Source organism: Rhinatrema bivittatum, chromosome 4 (genome assembly GCF_901001135.1).
Source record: "Rhinatrema bivittatum chromosome 4, aRhiBiv1.1, whole genome shotgun sequence".
Classification (NCBI taxonomy): domain Eukaryota; kingdom Metazoa; phylum Chordata; class Amphibia; order Gymnophiona; family Rhinatrematidae; genus Rhinatrema; species Rhinatrema bivittatum.
In genome coordinates this window covers 237,954,312-237,977,233 of record NC_042618.1, presented here as the reverse complement: position 1 = coordinate 237,977,233, position 22,922 = coordinate 237,954,312, and the positions used below count along the sequence as shown (strand labels likewise).

The 22,922-nt window shown below is 43.6% G+C and overlaps 1 protein-coding gene across 2 annotated transcripts in view; it reads right to left on the bottom strand.

The window, feature by feature from the left end:
* LOC115090605 (sodium- and chloride-dependent betaine transporter-like) overlaps positions 1–22,922 on the bottom strand; it is a 230,648-nt gene that overhangs the window by 38,726 nt on the left and 169,000 nt on the right. For both annotated transcript variants that reach the window (XM_029599946.1, XM_029599947.1), the window contains one exon: positions 19,566–19,669. In XM_029599946.1, coding sequence (XP_029455806.1) covers positions 19,566–19,669 — 104 coding nt within the window. The remainder of the gene's footprint in view (positions 1–19,565; positions 19,670–22,922) is intronic.

Here is a 22,922-nt window from a genome sequence, read left to right as displayed (position 1 = left end):
AAAAACCCTAAGGGTCTTGAAAGACTGCTTCTTTGTCTCTTGTGTGGGAACCCTGGGAGGTCATGGGGCTGTGCCTGATCCATGACCTTCCCCATGTGTCCCCAAGAGCTGACCAGGAAATGGAGTACATCAAAAAGGAACAGGCAGAGGTAGAAGTCCTCATAAAACAGATAGAAGAGGCTAGGAGGATATTCAGGACAGAATTAGGACAAAGAGAAGACTTATTGCATGCACTGATGGGATGCCTCAACATCCAGAAAGCCAGTAGTGCAGAAAACAGACTTTTGTGTCCTGTTTAGGTTGGAAGGAATTTGTTGGAGCCATCATTCCTGCCAAGGAGAAGGAATGATTTTCACTGTGTTTTGGGACTTTCTAATCCAGAGGTCCAGTTCAATATCAGAGAAGACACGGGTATTCCCAGTTCCTACTAGGAGCCCATCTGCTATCACTGGGATGGTTGGGTCTTGTTCCTAGTGCCTGCCATCTATGATGGGCTTCATTTTTTGATGCCGGTTTGGGCTATGGGTCGGGGGACCCATGGAAAACTTTGTTTTCCAACGAGTCATTTTTTTTCCTGGCAATTTTCACCGAACCCCCCCCCCCCCAACCCTTCAAATTTAGTTATTTACAACCCTTCCGACCCCCCCAAAACTTGCCTGAAGTCCTTGGTGGTCCAGCGGGGTTCCCGGGAGTGATCTCCTGCTCTTGGGCCATCGGCTGCCAGCAAACAAAATGGCACCGGTGGCCCTTTGCCCTTACCATATGAAAGGGGCTACCGTGCCATTGGTCGGCCCCTGTCACATGGAAGGAGCAATGGATGGCCGATGCCATCTTAGAAAATTTGCCCCTCCCCCCCACGCTAACCCGAACAATGAATTTTCCCCAAAGTTCAGGGAAAATCTGTCTCAGAATTCGGGTCCTCCGACTCATGCCGAATTGGATTATTTCTTTGAAATTTTCCAATTCGGCAAAAATGATTGCACCTCACTAGACACTAGCTCAGTTGTCCAAGTTTGAGTCAATAAGCACTTTGGAGTTTGATAAGATCAATTGGAGAATTGTGGTTGATCACATTTTAGTTGCAGTAAACTTTTGTTGGAATACTCAGTGCACAGGGGCATGTTCTTGAGAATCCAAGGTCACCCTAAAGTCAGGACATCCAAATTGTGAGTACATCTGTGTTAGAAAGAGACGGAGAACATTGTTTTCCTCCCTGTAAGTCTAGGGTCTTTGAAGGATTATTTCTCCTCCACTGCCTGAAAGGTCCTCGGCACCCAGGGCCTATGGACAAAGAAGACCAAGAAAGAAAGCGAGAGAAGGTAAGAGTTGTGCCCGCCCCCTGGGCACTGTGTACAGGATTCCCACCAAAAAGGGGGTTACAGTAAATAATGCCAGCAGATATTAATTAACTTTTATTATGTACACCAGTACCCATAATAGTGGGGAGCTGCACAACCAGCAAATCTAAAAGACAGCCTAGTGATGTGCATACTCAATTTTTTTCATTTTTGTTAATTACATTTTGGGGGTTTTTTTTTTAATTCATTTCTCTTTTTGAGGATTTTTATTCGTTCATTTTCTGCAGATAGTACACACTATTTGCAAATAGTGTGTGCTTTTGCTGAAAATGAAATGTAAATGGGCTCATTTGTCCAGTTTTACCCATTTGTTTCAAACAAATTTACATCCCTAATAGGAACCAAAACCATGAGTGTCTAGCATGGAATTTAAGCATGCCATACAATTCGCCCTCTACTAGATATAATAATACTTCTCTCCCCCTAGATGATGTAATCCTCTAGTCGCAGAAGCTATCCACAATTGTCTCTGCAGGACCCTGCACTCAACTGCATATCAATCTCAGTCCTTGATGAATCAAGCTCTGATAGGTAAAAATGCTTGAAGCTAAAGAACGAATTTGTGCCACTGGGATGACAATGAGCTTGGTATTAGGAACTTCCATAGTCTCAGGCAGCTCCTCAATACTTGTGGACAGGTGGCCTCTCAGTTGATCAATGTTGCAATGCCATATGACAAGAGTCCATTGATTTCGATGCTAGAAGCAGGGACCACGTTTGTCCAGCTCCATAACCTCTAGCAAACACAGGGTCTCGTAGTGCAAAAGAATGCAAGGTAGATGAGCCCAGAAAGAAATCTAGCTCCTGCTCCAACTTGCTGTAATGCTGCAGTGAGGATAGGATTGAGGTTAGGATGGAGACGGTCTAAGAATGTCTTTAGGTGGCATCCCATAAGCAGTTCTGCCAGAGAAGGTGTGAGATGATGAATTAGGTAAGCCCAGTATGTTAATCTTCATCTGTGATTTTTTTTAAAGCTTCTTTTGTTGACTGTCAGGCCATTTGCCTGGGGTTGGAGTGGTGTAATGGTGATATTTCTATTTCTAATGAGGTTTCTTTGCACAAAGTCTTTGAAGTCATCAAGTATGAAAGCATATCTATTGTCTAACTTTATTGTGTCTGATAGCCCATGAGTTGCAAACTGTCAAAGGAGCTGATGCAATACAGTGCACTCAGCCGAGTGCACTGTATAACCTACGGTTGGACGTGGGTTGTATAGGCGCTAACTAATCCCCTTATGCAATAAGGGGATTAGCGCCTCTACAACGTTTGTCCAACGCAGAGGGAATCTAATAGCATTCATCACATGCAAATGCATGTGAATGAGGCTATTAGGCATTCACTCCCAATGCAAAAATAAAAATGTGCATCTAGGGTGCACATTTAGCAATCAGAAATTCATGCCTGCCTGGAGCAGGGGTTAATAGCTGAGCGCTCTTAAAACTAGTACAGAAAAGCAGAAAAAACTGCTTTTCTGTACTGCTTCCTACTTAATATCGATGTGATATTAAGTAGGAAGAAAAACAAAACTAAATAAAGTAAAAAAAAAACAAAAAATGCCAGCAGTCAGATTCAGGAAACGGACATTCAACTGACAAGTGTCCGTTTCCTGAATCCCCTGGCTGTGCGGCTGTGTGGCGTTTAGTGCCTCTTTGCTAACACAACCCCCCTAATTTAAATATTGCATGGTGCCCCCAGCACCCACGTTCTGCGCATATTTATTGCATCGGCCCTAAAGTGCTATAATTGCTCTAGCAGATGTTTTAAGCTTACTGCAATCACCTTGAGTAAAAATCTACCAAATGGAAGTTTTTCCCTTGCAATGAACCAACATACTCAATGTGGATCCTTGACCAAACTTTCTTGCAGGCCGATTCAGTAAATGTCGCGGGAGAGCAGGCAAGCGCCCGCTCTCCTGGCGCGCGCACAGGCCACTCTCCTGTGCACGCAATTTAGTATTTAAATGAGGGCCCACAGTAAAAAAAGGTGCTAGGGACACTAGCGCGTCCCTAGCGCCTCTTCTTTGATGATGATGAGGCATTGCTGGTAATGATGAGAGGCCTCTGCTTATCTTAGTTTAGGACTTATAAAACCAACTGTCCGAAGGGACAGTTGGTTTTATAACCAACAGCAGCCCCCTCGATTGCTAACCTGGTGATGGATAGACTAGAAAGACTTTACATCTACAATTCAAGATGGTTTGATATGGTCTCATTGTGGGTTCGATACATTGATGATCTCCTTATTTTTTGGAAACAAGATGGTGTCTCGTTACAACAGTTCTTTCTTTGGGTCAATACAATAGATAATGATTTACAATTTACCACACAATATAGCACCACAACCATAGCTTTTTTAGATATTGCCATTTCTATTGTCAATCAGAACCTGTACACATCCATCCACCGTAAACCAATGGAAAGGAACAATCTTCTCAGGTACCATAGCTTTCACCCTAGAGCGTTCAAACAAGGTTTGCCTGTGAGCCAATTTTTTAGGCTTCGACGCCTTTGTTCATCGGATGATGACTTTAAACTTCAAGCTGGTAAATTGGCAGAGAGATTTCGTTCCAGGGGGTACCCTTATAATACTGTTTATAAAGCCTTCAAGAGAGCTTGGTATTCCCCACGGACAGCTCTGTTAGAATACAAAGTACAAGACCCGGTGACTTCAGATATATGTGTACTTACACACACAGACAAATCTCATCTCATTGTTAAAAGTATTCAACAACATTGGCATATCCTTCAGCTCCATCATGCATTTACTGACGTTCCTCTCGTTGCTTATCAGCGTGGTAAAAATTTGAAAGATTGTGTAGTACATGCGGCTGTCACTCCAGGGGTGATTGACAGCTCGCAAGGAATACACACAGCTTGTGGCAACTGTGATATGTGCTCCATTACGATGCAAGGTTCGTCGTGGCAACATCCTAAAACGGGGTACATCTATTACAAACGATCATCTACAACTTGCAATTCTACTTTTGTAGTTTATCTCATCCAGTGCCCCTGTGAACTTATATATGTGGGCAGAACGAGCAGAAAAGTTAAAACCCGATTGTTTGAACACCGGAGTCGTTTGAACACATCTAATATGGAGGCACCGATAGTACCACATTGCATTACTTTTAATCATACGTTTGACCAACTCCGCTGGACAATTTTGGAACATATTGTACCTAATATCCGTGGGGGTGATATCAATCACCTTCTTAATGTGCGTGAACAGTGGTGGATTTTCACCTTGGCATCCTCATCTCCGAATGGGTTAAATGATTCTGTTGAATGGACATCACTTATTTAGTTACTCCGCTCATTTTCAAGTTAATTGGCTCTTACGTCATAATTAATGAGTCCTTCCTATCGCGGTAGGTACATAATCCTTGAGTAAAATGGCGGATCCGGCTGCCTGACAGGACCTGCAGCCGAGTAGCAGACGCTGAGCGGCAGTACTGGGAACTGTAGGTATCTAGCATTACCATTTGATTTTATGCAGTTTAGTAAGGAATTGACACAATGTGTATTTCTATTTTCAGTTGTGGCATTGCGAGGCCCCTGAGGAAGCTGGTGCAAGAAACACGAGCCGTGTCGGGCCAGTGCCAACTGTTAAACCCTGACTGCATACTCCCGCTATATAATGCTACCTACACCACGATAAGTAAAACGTTATACTGCCTCATAAATTGCTAGTAAACGGACACAAGCTGTCCTTACTCTATCTTTTGGGCAAAGAGACCGATGATTTGAACAATTATAACGGTGCACTTCGATTACAGTTATCACCGTATTACCTGAGTGGCGTCCTGTGCACTGCACTGCATATGGTATTCTAGCCACATTTGTATGAGGTCTCTGTGTCTATAATTAAGGCTACAGTAAATCTTGCCATGTTTTTAGTGATGGTATTTGGAAATTGATATCTTAGTTTAGGGGCATAAAGTCTAATATCAGGAATTTTTTTAGCATTCTGGAAAGTGGGTCCACTTCCATGGCACTCCTTTTTAGAAAAGACAGTGTTAGCAGTTCAGGGAGAGCCGCTTTGTGTGGAAGAAAGTATATATGATAAAAGTTAAGCATTTCCCAAAATGAGCTAAGTCCATCTTTAGAATTCAGTTGAGGGGCAATATGGATTGTCTTTACCTTGTATTCCACAGCATTAATGTGGTAGCCCAAGAATGTGACATTTATCTTTCTTCACTCGCATGCCTGACTTCTCCAATCAGTGTACAATTTCCCTAAGTCACATAGAAGGTTTGTTCTTTCATGATCTCATAACCAAGACATCATCAAAATGTGGTGTAACTCCAGGAACTCCAGACAACATTAAAAGATGGAAATGTTTAACTCAGAAAGCTCCATGATGAGTAAAGATGTTCAGGGCATCCAAAGCTTCTTTATCCACAATCAGTTGCTTATAAGCTTCTGCAAAACCAAGTTTTGCAAAGATCTTCCCTTAGCAAGTATAGAGAATAGTTGATTAACAGTAGTCAGAAGGTGCGAGTGATCTTTAAGTGCCTTGTTAACCATGTATTTATAATCTCTGCAGATCCATATATCTCCATTTTGTTTTAGCACTGGTACAATTGCTGTGGCCCTTTTTGTTTGTGCAATTAGTTATGGAATACCTTGTGACAATTTTCCCTGTAAGCTGTGCAAGTGTACACATGCACCCAGATCGCGAAACAAGCCCACACAGGAAAACATAGCATGCACAAGAAAAGGAAAGTAAAAAGGAATTTCAAAGAATACTGCACCCAAATTTGTATACATTGCTGCACACAAGAACATTTTTGTGCACACAGTTTGATTCCTAAAAGTATGAACCAGTTCCTCCCTAACTGGCTTTTGTGTTATTCTGCATGACTATGAGTGAGCATGAGTGAGTCAGCATGTGTGTGAGTCAGTGAGCATGTGTGAAGAAACTTGTCAGTATGCAGCTGTGAGTGCGCATACGGGAGCATGTATGTGAGAATGAATGTGTGTGTTAGTGTGTGTATATGACAGAGAGAGAGAGAGAAGAGAGAGAGGAGAAAGTTTGTGTGTATCCCCCCCCCCCCAGTAATCCATGACAATCCAGAGTGACTGGAATGAAAAGTTCTCAGGTAGAAAGAGGGATGGATTTTTTTTCTCTTATATTAATTATTGGATGGCGTTTGAAGGATCTACTGTTTTATAATATTGATGCCTGAGAAATTTTTAAATATTTTTATATGCATTTTAATTATTGAATGGCCTGTTCATCAGCTGTTTTGAAATACTTATTCTTTTTATTAGTATGGTTTTATTATTATGATTAATGTTTTCTCAGTAATGGTGGTGATTCTGTTTTTCAATTATTGCACTGCATATAGAGGATGGCTTCTGCCAGCTTCCAACACAGTTTTTGTTTTCACGTTTTTATTTATATTTTATGGTCTCCTTTTTCTGTATTAGATAAGGGTTGGTCTGTGTTCAGCCAGTATGACTGAGGTGAGGTATACTGCTAGCATGTAGTTTCTGTGTATGGATTTATAGCAAATTGGCTTGTCCTGTTTTCCTAATAAGAGGTGTATTGGTGTTTTAGGGCCTGCTGTAATATTTGCAATGTTGTCTTTTCTTAGGTAGGGTTGTGTTTGTTTAAGTGCTGACAGTTAGTGCTGTTCTAGTATAGGAGATTTACAATATTGTAATTGTAATTCAGTTTACTCAAAACTTTCTAAGTCCACGCCTAATGCATGTTATACTAGGCCTAATAATATATGGCTTCCAAGTGTCTTTTTGGGTTTTTTCAGAGTTTTCTGGTTGGCACCACAGGAACACAAGTAAATTTAACATACATGTTGCAATATTTTTACCATAGAAAAATGTCCTTTTTCACATAAAATGTTATTCTGAGCACATAATTTTAAATTGTGTTGGCGGAGGGATGAGGCCGAGAGGAAGGGGGTTCCAAAGCTATAAAGTTTGCCTAGGGCATCTAATACTCTTGCACCAGTCCTAGCTGCAATGGAGCTGGGCTGTTTGGTCACAGCTTGATTTTTATTTTTTTTTTAAGTTCTGGAGGAACAGCATGGATCACTTCTGATCCCCCCTGGAGTAGGGAGGCAGAGTAGAATCTGGGACTCATGAAAACAGCAAAGTCTGCGTAGCACACAGTAAATAGGAATGTGCTGATGGCAGTGGTGGGGCAGAGTGGCCCGGAAAAGTTAAGGCAAGCTACAGTCATTGAAGGGGTGAGCCAGGAGGAAGTGCCTGTACAGTGTTGGTGAGGCTTCTATCTGAGGTGACTGGGCTGAGTTCTGAGAGGTGCAACTGGCAGTAGAGCCGGTGAGTCTCCTGGAGAGTAGAGGGTGCAGAGAAGGGGTGGGAATTTGAAAGGGAGGTGTTATGGATCTGCTGCTGGAGTTAGCAATCTGTTGTGGATCTGCTGCTGGATATTCCTGTAAAGGGAAGAGTCAGCAATCTGTTATGGGCTCTGTTGCTGGAGATAGCAATCTGATAGGATCCTGCTGCTGGATACTCCCACAAGGGGAGGAGCCAGCAATCTGTTGTAATACTGCTAGCGGTTAGCAATCTGTTGCAGGATCTGCGATGCGGATGGGAGGAGCGAGCAGATATGAATAGCAGTCTGATAGAATTCCCTCCCCAAGGGGAGGGATAGCAATCTGTAGTGAACTGCCTCCTATGGGTCTGCTAAGGAATGGCAATGTTAATGTAGACTGCAGAGTTGGCAACCTGTTCCAGCGGAGTACTGGAGATGGTGCTCAGCTGGACAGAAAGTAAATAGGTGAATGCTTGGGCCAATGGCAGATGACAGCACCTCCAGGAGGGAGTCCCGAGAGGGACCACCGGCTAGGCTGGAGTATGGAGACAGATACAGATAGTTCTTTATTAGATAAGTAGTATAACCGCCAGAGGTGGCAGTAGTGAGCTGGTATGCCCAGCAGGGCTGAAGTCCCTCAGATACTGGAACTGCGATTCCCAGGTTGCTGAGCTGCAAAGAGACTGTAGATAGTGAATAGTCAGGATATGCAGATATACATAGCCAGTACTAGATGATAACTCACATAAGTTCTTGAGATAGCTCAGTAGCTGGAAAGGGTTAGGCCCTCGAGGAGCGAGTACCTGGTTCCAGGGAAGCTCTGAGCGGGCGGTGGTTACTCACACTAATCTGTATCTGGAATAGCTTCTAGTCAAAAGAGAATCTTCAGAGTGTTCAGGAACATAGGCCCTCGAGGAGCAAGTGCCGGTTCCTATATACCATCTGAAATAGTAACTCACAATGTCTGTACCTGCGATAGCTTCTGGGCAAGGAGAATCGATTGGACACGCGTTTTTGACGCACTAGCGTTACCCCTTTTATGTTGGAAGCGGATGACATCAATACAGGGGGATGCCCCTGAAGTTCGCGCCCTTGCTGGTACATACTTCGGAGCGCGCGCCCTACATCATCAGGAACATGGCGGATCCACAGCGTCGAGCTGGCCCGGGGACGCCGGGGAGAAGCGGCATGGAGGGAGTTGCCACACAGGTAGAGAGGGTGGAGTGAGGGCGAAAGCAGGCACGAACGCAACAGGAGGATGCTGCCGCAAGTTGGAGAAAGGCTGACAGCAAGCAAAATCTTTATATAACCCATGATTACTAAGAGCATGGTATTCCAGTGACCCCTAGTGGCAAGTCTTAGTATATTTTGCTGCTATATAAATGCATGTTCCATTTTGAGTGAAATCACTCCATGAAGACAAGAGAGCCAGCAACATCAGCTCTTCCAACATGCTGCTCTAGGTCAGTGTAGCTCCCTCTAGAGCAATTTGGAGGCTCCAGGGAGGATAATGCCAGCTATTTTTCTGGGACTCCTCCTGTCAAGGCTTGGGCAGACCCTCAGAGTGTGAGGGTTACATTAGTTCCACTGTTAGCAAATTCTCTAAGCAGCATTCTCTGAAGCGAGACTGAATAAATTGTATCAGGCAGCAATGTTATCTATTGATGTGCTGGCAGTTTGAGATTCCATTGAATGTATTCAACTACCATACCTGAGAACTCTCCAGATTTTGCCCACAGACTCTGGAATTCTGCAGGAATTGCCAGGTCTCTGGGCCAATACCCCAAAACTCCAGGTGCTTCTTCCTATAGACGCATGCCCAAGAAAAAGAGTGCAGGAGCCAAGGGGGCAGGAAGCAAGAGGCACATCGGTCCTGCGCGGGCAGGAAATAAGGCTTGTTGGTCCCACGCAGGCAGAAGGCACATCAGCCCCATACTGAGAAGAAAGATCAGCGTCTCTGCAGCCAGGGGTGGGCTGTGGTCCACCCAATTAGCCCTATATGGGGTCCAAAGAAATGACCCTGTAGCAGGGCTGTTGTGGATTCCATCCCATTCCATAGCAACACAGAAGAGGAAGTTCTGTAGTAGGGCCACGTGGACCTCATTCTGTGGCAGCATGAGAAGGAGGCATAGAGGCAAGGGAGAGACTGGGGCCCAACTGATTTGTGTGCAAAAGAGAATACTTGTGTGTGAGAGCCAGCGAGCATGTGAGGGCCACAGGCTGTATGTGCACAAGAAAGAAAGACAGCATGTGAGAATGAGAACCTGCGTGTGTGTGTGAGATGGAGACAGCTTATGAGAGTGAGAGCCTGTGTGTGTGAGAGAGAGAAAGACAGCATGTGAAAGAGAGAGCCTGTGTGTGTGTCTGTGTAAGAGACGGAGACAGTGTGTGGGAGTGAGAGCCTGTGTGGGAGTGAGAGCCTGTGTATATGTTTGGAGGAGGAAGGGAAGAAGAAGAAACAGAAAGAAAAGAGACCCTTAAAAAGGAATTGGGAAAAGAACAATAAGAGGAACATAGAAAAAAGAGGCTGGGACCAACCAGTGAGACAAATAAGTTCAGACAAGGTAAAAAAAAACAACCCAAAACTAACCCATTTTATTTTAATATTTTAGTGACTGGCATATGTTATCTTTGGGAATGTGTATTATATATTTGTATTTTGCTCTTTCTTCAGATTTCCACTGTTCAGTCTGATTTCTTGGGCTTTCCATTTCAATTTTGTTTGCATGTTTCTGTTTCTAATTTGTAGTCCCTTATTCTGTATTAGGCAAGGGTCAGTTTGTATTCTGTGTAAGCGACTGAGGTGCAGTATTTCTGTTAGGATGTAGTTTTTCTGTAGGGATTTGTTGCAGTGCGGCTTGGTCTGTTTCCCCGTAGGTGGTGTATTAGTGTTCTAGAGACTGTTATAATATTTCCATTGCTGTCTTTTCATAAACAAGGTTGTTGCTGTTTGAGTCCTTAGATTTAGTGCTGGTATGGTATGGCAAATTTCCAGGTTCTTTTTGTTTGTTTGTTAATTCACAAACAGGCCGATACAGTAAAGTCCGCGGGAGAACGCCCGCTCTCCCGGCACGCGTACAGGCCACTCTCCTGTGCACGCGATTCAGTATGCAAATTAGGCCCGGCGGTAAAAACAGGGACAAGGAGGCGCTAGGGACACTAGCGCATCCCTAGTGCCTCCTTTTGGACCGGAGCGGCGGCTGTCAGCGGGTAACGCTAGTGCGTCGAAAGAGGTAACGCTAGTGCGTCGAAAATGCGTGTCCAATCGAGGGTTAACAGTGTGCTCCGTCGGAGCGCACTGTACTGTATCGGCCCGAAATTGTTTGACAGTAGAGGGTGTTTAGTTTGCTGTTACTGAGGTGAGTGTGTGTATTTATGTGTGTGGAAGATGGGAAGAATTGAGTGAGTGTGCATGTGTGCAGTGGTGGGTTTAGAATTTTGGCACCCCTAGGCACTGTTGGCCCTGTCACTCCCTCTTCCCTGCCCCTCCCCCCCAAGGCTGGAAAACAGGGAGCATAAGATCTAAGGCACAGTATCCTGTTTTTCTGTGGCATCTCAGGGGTGAATCCTGTTGCAAAAATTAAAAATTTCTGAAGTAAATTGGCAAACATTTCCATATTTTATATTACATTATAAAAATAAAGTAGCTTTACACTATAATTATTCTTTTATTTTTATTGGGTGAAGACAAGTGATCTCAAGTATTCTTACAAGGAGGAGACAGATGGGGAGAGGAAAGGAGAGGAAGGGAGGAGGATCAGGAATGGAGTGAGGAGAAAGGAGGACAAGTGTGAGAAGGAAAGAGAACTAGGGATAGGGAGAATGAGAGATGAGGCAGGAAGAAGGGAATAGGAAGGATTAGGGAGTGAGTTCCAGGATCTGGGGAGAGGGGAGAGGTAGGAAGGAAGGAAGAAAGGATGGTTACAGGAGCTGGGTATAGAATCCAAGATCAAGGGCGGGAGGATTTGAAATGCATTGGTGTAGATGAGAGGCAGGAGGTATCCTTACTATGCTTGGTCCTGCTTCTCCTTGCATCTCCTCTTTAACACCCTACCCAATATAACATACACACACTTGGTACCCATCCCTTTTCTCTCACACATATGAACACTGTCCCCTTCCCTTGTTCCCCTCTCTCTCATACACAGACATAACACCCGAGCCAATCCCCCTTTCATTCCCCTGCCTCCACCCTCCAATGATCTCTATTCAGCCCCTCCTAATCTCCCCAAAATGATCCCCCTTTGCTCTGTCTGTTGCAGGCTCTCCTGTTCCCAGCATGCTGCCTGAAGGGAAGGGCCTGGCTCAGGAGAGGGCAGTTCTATGCTGAGTGACATTCAGCTGAAAGGCAGCAAATCTTCAGCTAGACTGCTGCCACCCAGACTTCTGCTGCCCTAGGCACAGGCCTAGTGTGCCTATTGACAAATCCAGGCCTGCATGCGTGTGAGAGTCTGGGGGGTGAATGAGAGGTGTGAGAATGAGTATGGGTGAATGAGAATGAGCATGCATGTGTATGAAAGGGAGTAGGAGATTGAACATGTGAGTGTGATAATGTGAGTATATGTGAGAAAGCTTTTGTGCATGCGAGTGTCTCACCCCATCTGTACCCCCCCCCCCCCCCCACACACACACACATTCTCAGGGTGACTGGAAATCAAAAGTTCCCAAGTATGTCAACTACGTAAGGTCTGAAACCTGCATAAACAAGGAAATAAACAAGATGGTTGGACTCAAAGTGAGTGAATTCTTAGTTTTATTTGAATCTGCACAAATGCATGAAGAGTGGAGGGACTGGATAAGAGTGTACATCCAAAGCCTGTGAAATCCTGCTGAATTGAAAGGACAGTGTTGTGGCAGGTCACATTTACATAATAATGTGGCTGTGGTGGAGCAGGGGCACTCACTGTGAGAACATGAGCAGCAGCACAATGGCAAAATGTGTGTGTCTGAGAGAGAGCAGGTGTATCTTTGTGTCAGAGAGAAAGACATCCATTCTCTCTGATACAAAGCATGTCTGTGGATATCTTTCTTTCAGACACAGGCATATATACTCTCTCATACTCAGATATAGACAAAAACACACCCATATACTGTAAGCAAGAGTGTGTGTGTGTGTGTGTGTATGTCTTTATGTCAGACAAAAAGATACTCTCACATGCTCTCTCTCTGGCACAATGTGTGTTTGGTGTGTGTGTGTGTGTCTTTGTGTTTAAGAGTGTGTGTGTGTGTGTGTGTGTGTGTGTGTGTGTCTGAGAATGTGTGTATATGTCCCAGATTCTGGCTGGCAGTGTGGTTGTCTCCTTACTCGGTAACTGCTTCAAGAGTTAATTAGTTGGCAAGAAACTAACAGCAGACTAGGTATCCAGGATATATAGGAGAAATGTAACCAAATTTGTGGGGGGCACAACCAATTGCATGGAATGAAGGGAGACTGCAGCTCAGTTTGATCAGCCCTCATTTGTGCTCTACTACTTAGTTATTTAGGAAAAATGTGAAATCTATGTTGCAGATTTTTTTGGTTCAATTTTGCCAGGGTCCAGTTCACAAGATTTATCCTTTCAAGGGTTGTGCTTTTGGGTGCTTTTGAAGCACATGCTAAAGAGAAAGTGAATGAGGGAGGCAGACAGATACCCATGGGCTGTTTTGAAAAAATCCCTGGGGCTGATAGTTTTCTGCAATCTGCCCCATTCACGACCATTGATATGCACTGTTAATATTTCTGAATTATGTGACTCCATGTTCTGCACAATCTCATCAATCATTGCTGTGTCAAGCATGTTTATCTGCGAATCAAGGTCCTTGCTGTTCTCCCTATATCTCTCACCGCTGAATTCTGATCTGCAAACTTGTTCAATATGGCCTTCCATTTTGCAAAAATCATACTCTGCCCCTTTAATCTGCATACAGAGCAGATGCAGTCCTCCACAGCTAAAACACAAGTTTGGAAGTACAGACCTTTAGGCTGACTACTGAGTGGCTCTCTTATTTGGTTGACAATGTCCACGTCGGTCATTGTAACCTGGATTTCTTTCATGTACTACAGCTCCATTTCAGCTGTCAAAGTGCTGCTGCAAAGGTCAGATTTGGCCCAGCAAGGATATGCCCCTGAAGTACTTCATTTTGAACCTTGGAGATTAGTTGGTCAAGAAGCATATCATTTAAGAATGTAAACCAGTGTGATATCTCGATTGAGATCAAATGTCGGTATATAAAAATAATTAATAAATAAATAAATAAATAAATAAATAAATAAGAATCTTGCAAATATAAAATGCCCCATGATTCTACGCAGCTCAGCCATACAGGTGGCAATGCTTTTATTACAACCTTGATTCCATTTGTGAAATTGAAACTATTGTACAATGATGGATGAAATAGGTGAGAAATGAGCCTTTACCAATCCTATGAGCTTCTCTCACATCTTAGTGTTTTGAAGATTGGCACAAACATATGAGGAGAGGAAAGACAGGGGAGATATGATGCAGTCTTTTAAATTCCTGAACGGTATTAATGATGCACATGAATCAAATCTTTTCCGAAAGAAAGCAAGCTGTAGAACTAGGGATCATGATATGAAGCTCAAAGGGAGCAGAGCCAAGAACAATGTCAGGAAATACTTCTTCATGGAAAAGCTGGTGGATGCATGGAATGCCCTCCTACAAGAGGTAGTGAAGACAAAAACGGTAATGGAATTCAAAAGGGCGTGGGATAAACACAGAGGATCCCTAGTGGCTAAAGAATGGAAATGAAGAAATGGGGTAACCTGCACAGAGTGGCAGTTACAACCCTTAACAGAAGCCATAGGGGTGTGCATTCGGTTGCAACATATTGGCAATCCACAACGTATATCCCATATTCGTTGTATTCGTGGGGGTTATGAAATGTATGGTGAACCCCCACGAATACAACATATCACTAACGAATAAACCCTCACTCTCCTGACCCCCCCCCCCCCCCCAAGACTTGACAAAACTCTCTGGTGGTCCTGGATGGCGCTGGCCGTCCATTGCTCCTACCATGTGACAGGGGCCGACCAATGGCACCGGTAGCCCCTGTGACATAGTAAGGGCAAAGGCTATCGGCGCCATTTTGAATACCGGTAGCCGACAGCCCGAGTGCAGGAGATCGCTCCAGTACCCCTGCTGGACCACCAGGACGTTTGGCAAGTCTTGGGGGGGTCAGGAGGGTGGGGGGTTGAAGTTAATTAAATTTAAAGGATTGGGATGGGTTTTTTTTGGGAAACAAATATATATGTAAGTAATGAATGGATCGGGGTCCCCTGAGAATGGATGCAACAGATTTGGGTTCCGACGAATACGAATACCGAATGGGACGAATCCGTCCCTGCTGCACATCCCTAAGAAGCCATGGGGGTCACCTGCATGGAGTGGCAGTTACTACCCTAAAATATAAATAAATCTATAAATAAAAATAAAATTAACTTGCTGAACAGACTGGATGGACCAATTGGGTCTTTGTTTGCCTCCATATACTATATTACTATATACATTTTTTTCTCCACACACAGTCAAGAGAACAGCCTGTTTCTGTTCAGAGATCACAGTCTTATGTGCTTCCAAAATTTTGCTGCTTTTGCATTTTTTTGGTTCGTTATTTCTAGTGTACACCAATTGCAAGTTAGTGCTCACTAATGCGAGTTAGTACACACAAATTCAAGTTAGTGCTCACTAATGCGAGTTAGTACACACAAATTCAAGTTAGTGCTCACTAACTGGAAATTAGTGCACACTAGCTCACATTAATGTGTACTAATTTTTAGTGCACACTAATTGAAACAAAACAAAAAAAATTATGCACATCCTTAATACAGACCCTCCCCACAACAAATGCCATCCTGTGGTCATTCAAGGGTATTACATACTGAAACAGTTAAAACATTTTAAATAAACTTTAACCAATGAGGTCTTCCCCATCCAAAATATCTTGACAAGAACTGAAAGAAGGTCAAATTTGGGAATCTTCCCACACAGTAAAATGATTTATTTTTTTAATAGCTTAATGTGTACAGTATGTTTACTTTATTGGAAGATAGCATAAAACAAACTTTACCTTTTCCCACTGTCAGGAAAAGAACCTGGACATATAGGTCAAACATGGCCCCAGCACTCCCATATGATCCTCTGCAACAGACTAGCTGGTGGAACCAAGGTTACACAATTGTTCTGGAGCTATGAGAGAGGGAACAAGTGTGGGAAGAGCTTGAAGGGACAGCCAATAAGCTAGTCAGGGAACTGCATGTGGCCACCATGGATCTGGCTTAGGTCCAGATAGAAGCACTTGAGCAGGCTCAAAAACTCAGGGTATTAGACACCCAATTTCAGGAAGATACCCACCAGAAATTAGTTATGGGCTACTAGGCCCACTGGTTAAAGAACAGGCTGTGGGAGTCCTAGGATAGAGTCCTGGAGAGCAAGCGAGTTCAAAGAGAAAAAGGTAAGACATATTGTCCCATATCAAGAAGAAAATGAACAAATTGGCTGAAAAGGGTTCTGAAGGATCTGATACTACCCCCATAAGCACTCCTTCCTGGAGTCTTCACACCATATTTTCTAAATTCTTTAGCTATTAAGAGTGAAGACTTGGCAGAAGATAAATATGGTGCATCAAGCAGGAAGAATAAAGATTGTAAATAGCTAAAGAATTTAGAAAATATGGTGTGAAGACTCCAGGAAGGAGTGCTTATGGGGGGAGTCTACAGAGGACACTGCCAGACTAACAAAAGAACTGCAGCAAGCTACTAGTTTACATTTTGTAAGGGAGAGTGGGGTAATGAAACTGACCAAGGACATCCAAAAAGAAAAGATCCAGTAAAAAGATAATCCAGAGATGGTAAGAAAAGAGACCCACCAGAAGATGAGCAAAGAAATCCATATGTAGGAAGAAAGGAGTGGACTCCAGAGGAAACAGAAAGAGGAAGAAGTAACTGGGAAGGCCTTGGAGGAAAAGATCAGCAGAGTAATTGATAATGTGAAGTTATTTAATAATACAGAGACAAAGAAGAGAAGACAAGAGGACATAGAAGAGAGCAAGGATAGAAGGGACCTTACAGAGAATTCTCATCTGGGGAAAAGACTAGGAGAGTCAAGGAAAGAGACAAATGTGGGAACATGATGGCAGTACTTTGTAAAGGAGTAGATTTCAGATGAAGGATAAAGACAATGATGAGTAACTTGTTTAGAGTTCTAAGGAAAGGTGATGAAAGATAACATAATGAAAGAAATATACAAGGGATAGAGCATCATTTAGGGATGTGAATCGTTTTTTGACGATTTAAAAAATCGTCCGATATATTTTAAATCGTCAAAAATCGTTAGAGGCACGATACAATAGGAATTCCCTCGATTTATCGTCAAAAATAGTAAATCGGGGGAGGGGGAGGGGAAGGGGGAGGGCGGGAAAACCGGCACACTAAAACAACCCTAAAACCCACCCGACCCTTTAAAATAAATCCCCCACCTTCCTGAACCCCCCCAAAATGTCTTTAATTACCTGGGGTCCAGTGGGGGGGTCCCGGTGTGATCTTCCACTCATTTTGCAATACGGCAATCCGATTTGGCAATCCGATTCGGCAATCCGATTCGGCAATACGATTCGAGTGCAGGAGGTCGCTCCCGGACCCCCGCTGGACTTTTGGCAAGTCTTGTGGGGGTCAGGAGGCCCCCTCAAGCTGGCCAAAAGTCCCTGGGGGTCCAGCGGGGGTCCGGGAGCGATCTCCTGCACTCGTGACGTCGGGGGACAGGAACCAAAATGGCGCCGGCGCTACCTTTGCCCTGTCATATGACAGGGCAAAGGTAGCGCTGGCGCCATTTCTATTAACGCACCCGTGGCCGGAGAGTGGAAGATCACACCGGGACCCCCCCACTGGACCCCAGGTAATTTAAGACATTTTGGGGGGGTTCGGGAGGGTGGGGGATTTATTTTAAAGAGTTGGGGTGGGTTTTAGGGTGCCGGTTTTCCCGCCCTCCCCTTCCCCCAATTTACGATTTTTGACGATAAATCGGGGGAATTCCTATTGTATATCGCCTCTAACGATTTTTGACGATTTAAAATATATCGGACAATATTTTAAATCGTCAAAAAACGATTCACATCCCTAATAGCCACTGCTATTACTTAGCATCAGTAGCATGGGATATACCTAGTTTTTGGGTACTTGCCAGGTACTTGTAGCCTGGATTGGCCTCTGTTGGATGGACCCTTGGTCTGACCCAGTATGGCATGTTCTTATGTTCTTATGGAATTGGGATTCCATACACTGAGAATTGGCCCTGTCAAAAAAAACAGTAAGCTCTACAAAGAGGAAAGTAGAAAACAGAACAAAGACAGTACAGCTTTAAACAGGGGCATTTCTATAATGTATTCTCAGAAGGAAGTAGAGATGCAGTGCACTTGTCTCACCAGAGTAGCTGGGGGAGTTCCAGAAGGGAAAAGAAACCAAGTGAGCACAGAAGTAGGATGGCTTTACAGAAAGTGCTTGTGGGTAAGGTAGTCTTGCAGAGTCAACACCCCAGCAATCAGGTGGAGCTGTTTTAGATGTGGCAAAGTAGAGAAACAAAAGCCAAATGCAGAGGCAGAAACATAGCAGGACCTAGAAGTGCTTCCTACTATACAAAAGACGGAGCAGCCTGAAGAGCAGGGAGTGGTCAGAAAGGACCGTGGAAAGCTTAAAGCTAGCACTCCAGGTGAGTATAAGCTTTCTAAAGTCCAAAAACCTGGAGCTCAGGGGAAGGACACCAAAGAACTCTAAAGGGTATTTGAGGTGATTGCAAGCCTGAGTATAATGCCTGCTAGGGATGTGCATTTGTTTGAAACAGAAAAGTTTAACAAAATGTCCTGTTTCATTTCAGTTTGTTTCTAAAATAAACGAAAGAAAAGCAAACAAAATGTCATTTCTTTTTTGTTTGTTTTGATTTAAAATTATTTTCACTGCTGCAGACAAACCCCCTTCAAAACCCATACTGTGATATTCTCCCAGTCCTCTTTCCCTGCCTCCTCTCCCTTCCCAATTCTTTTACCATATTTTTCTTTCTTCATGGTATAGGAGTAATCCCCAGTCGCTCCTGCCATACTGGTGGTATGGTTAGAAATGGTGCCTGCAAGCCTGCATCCGGCCTTGGTCTGCCAGCACCATTTCTAAGCATGCCACTGGTGATGAAGGTCGAATAGTATAGGGATGGCTCCTGTACTGTGAAGAAACCAAAAATATGATAAGTGTACAAGGGTGGTCAGAGGGGAGGCTAGGGTTTTTTGTTTTTTTTTTCTTCAATGAGAGCTGCCATTTTGTTTTTATGTGTTCTTTTCATAGAAACAGAAATGTTTGTAAAATGTTGTTTGTCTTTGTATTTTCTTTTGTTTTAAATAAATGAAAAGAAGCAAAACAAACAACAAAAGAAACAAAAAGGAACCCTGGATCAGGGACCATCTTTTATGTGTATCTGAACAGTGCTGTGTATATCTTGCAATAAAAATGATATGTAATAGTAGTGGTATCTCCCTGCTTACCTTAGAGGGAGCATCGGTATGCGTACTAAAGCCTTTGGCATGCACTCTAGACAGGGCCATTGGAAGGCGCAGGTGAGAAGAGGCACTGCCCGGAGTGCGCCACCTGCCTCATCAGGCGATGGAGTGCCAGTGCTCCAGCTGCCATACCAGCGGCAGCTGGAGCACTTCTAGACCTCTTATACAATGACATCATTGGAAGGGAACCCCGGCCGCTATATGAATGGAGGGGACTCCTCTCTCCACTTGGCCAGTTGGACTTCAGAGGGGGACTCCTCTGCCCGGAGTGCCGGTGGGCCTGCCGATGGGCCTAATCTAAGTGACAGCAGGCTACAGATTTATAACCATCCCATGAACTCTGCAGTGTCCCTACTGGGGGGAGCGTACCTGTAACAGTTGTTGTTGTACTTGTTATAACTGCCCAGAGCTGTCAAGCATCCCTGGCAAATAGCATAAGAGAAAAATATCTGAGTGCCTGCATCCATCCAAACCTAAAACAGAAAAGAAAATCATTTACATAAGAGGGCAAAGGAACAAAATGAATTAAAAGTATTCTGTAGACTTTCCACTGATATCATCACACTGTGGTACTTAAGGGTTGAGGCATTAGAGAGTCTTTCTTCTCAAAGTGAAAAACTATCAACTATACATTATTAGGTTTTAATTCTATTGTGAAGTTCTGAAGAGTCTTCAGTCTCATGTTTCTATTTATGATAACAGACCCTCACAATGAAATTAATTATATCCTTATCACATACACACAGTTGAAATTAATTTTGCTATAAAAGTCAATTTAAAAAATAGGAAATCATGGAACTCCTTACTATAAAGAAAATAATGACTTTTAGGTGATGTTTTGTTTTACTTAGAATACAAATCTTAACAAAGAAAACCTTGAATTGTTAGTCATATATATGTGTGTTTGTATCTGGGTATATATATATATATATATATATATATATATATATACACACACAGTGCACTTTTGCAGTTTTCTCCTGTTTTTGTGGGCTTCCAGCTTATTCAGTATGATCCTCAACTGGGCTTCAGAACCATGAATCTGTTTTCAACTATCTGGGGGGAAGGGGTTGTTTCCCACTTTTCCAACTCCCTTTACATCTAACCAGCCATTGTAGTGTCAATCCTCAGACAGGGGTCCAAACTGTGACTTTTTTTGGAACCATCAATGTATGTATTCTGAGTCTGGCCACTAGATGCCACTATTGTGTAAGGGCTGCGACTCCCTCTCCAGCCAAGAGCTGTTTACACTCTACCTATATCATCTTCATCCCTGACTGACCAAATGAGTAGAAATTGGGCTCAGGATAAATGATTTTGAAAATTACCTTTCCCAAGAGACAGGAATAATGACTTATTTCTATGTTAAAAGGAACACATTACACAATTGATAAGGAAGAAATCTAAATAACACATGGAATAAAACATTTAGAATGATTTTATCGATCTGCTTATAAACTGAAAAGTAAAAAAGAATTGAGCTCTTTTAAGGATACTGCAACAAATATTTTGTGTAGGTTCTAGACTTTTTAGCAAAGTGCGATGCATTTAGTAGTGAGACTGAAGATGATTTATATGTTCAACTATTCCTATTTTTTTGCAGCTGAGTGCTATCCTTAATAGAACAAAGTCACACGGGCCAATAAGTCTTTCTATAAAGTGTCCAATTTTATGATGGAGCAAAGCAACTACTAACTTTCAGCTATAATGATTCCTCTACATAATCATACAACTGTTACAGAACACTCCCTTCTAATGCACGTACAGTTATGGTTATTTACTGTTAGATGATACCTGTTTTATATACAACAGTTTTCTAAAACAGTAGCATATACAGTTATTGACCTGTTATCCAATCACCAACTATTCGATTGGCTTTCTTAACCATCTGAGTGGTTGAATTCCCAAGGTTGGATACATGTGGCTGACCAGCACCATCCAACTTTTTTGGACCTGAGAGGCCACTGTCATCAGTTTCTCTTTCACTTTAGGCTTGCAGCTGCCTCTCTCACTTTTCCTGCTGCTATCTTGGACTTCCTTGGACTTCCACTGAAGATCTCAGTGACGTCCCCAGCAGCTCATCCATCACTGCTGACATCTACAACTACTTACTCAGCGAATTTTCTTCCAAGACTCAAGATCTACTTGTCATCAATGCAGAAGACGACTTAGAATACAAAATCGAAGAGATTCTGGATGTTCATAAAAGAGGCAAGACTTTTGAATACCTTCTAAAATGGGAAGGTTTCGGCCCCGAAGAAAACTCTTGGGAGCCTCAGACCAATATCCTGGACAAAGAGTTGCTTCGTTGCTTTCACCTCGCGCATCCTTCAAAACCTAAGCCTGGTACCCGAAGAGGAAATTGCCCTTTGAAGGGGGGTACTGTTGTGTCTGTCGGTTCCCGATGCCCTCTCTCTGCCCTCCTTACTTCTTTGGTGCCTCCCTCTTTGCCCGCAGGAAGATTGGCTGCCGCGGTGTCCTTCTGCCGAAGTCCTCCGGCGTCCCCGGACCGGCTAGACATTGCAACCCGCCATGCTTCCTGGAGGCCTAGGGGCGCACGCGCATGGCGTGGCCCCGACTGAAGTACCAGCGATGGCGCGAACCTCAGGGGTGTCCCCCTGAGATGACGTCACCCGCGACTGATATATAAGGTCTTAGAATTTGCGAACAGATTGAGTTAGCAAGGGGGTTACTCTATCTAAGCTACTCTGCCTCCTCGGACTTACCAGGGGTACCCTCTCCTCGGGGGCCTCGCTCTCTCCTTTGTTTTTCAGGTGACAGTCTGGAACCAGTACTCGCTCCTGGAGGACCCTCGTTCCCAGACTTGCTCCGTATTCTCTTCTGCCTGGAAGTCATCACTGCCAATTGCATCAGTGAGTTACCATCGCTCTCTTAGAGCTTTCCCTGGAACCAGGTACTCGCTCCTCGAGGGCCTATATATTCCAGCGCCTGGGCTTCTATGAGACATTGTGTGAGTGTTACCATCAAGTTCGGTACATGAACTCTGCATACCCTGCCTACTCACTATATTTCAGTTTCTCTACAGCTCAGCCTCCTGGGATCGCTGTTCCAGTATCTGAGGGACTACAGCCCAGCCGGGCATTCCAGTTCACTACTGCCACCTCTGATGGTTCAGTATACTGTCTAATAAAAGAACTAGTGTGTTCTGTCTCCTAACTCTGAGCCTGACCGGTGGTCCCTCTCGGGATCTTCCCCCGGGGCCATGGTCATCTGCCACCGGTCCAAGGATCCACCCACTACTCTCCTAAATAACAACAGATTGCTAATTCCCTAGCAGACTGTTAACTCCGAACAGAACAGATTGCTAACTCCTTGCAACCGAACAGAACAACTATGCTAGGTCACTTAGTAGACCACAACTGATCAGATATCCAACTTTTTCCCATTATTCAACCTACCCCAATTTCCAAAATGGTCAGATAATAGGTCAGTTGCTGTATATTCATTGTTCAGATGAAAAGTAAAGAGGAGAAAATATATTCAGAAAAATTGTCTTGCTCACAGATTGTGTGCAGCTATATTATTATGGAGTATATTTGGTTCTAAGGAGACAATTAAGTTTAATCTTCTTCAGATACAAATACATCCAGGCAATGTTTTATTTGCCTCTTTTTTTTTAAACTGATACCCAGGAGGCAAAAAAACCCCCATCAAGCTGAAATCAATTATGATTATTTGTAAAGATATCCTTCCCCCATACATATG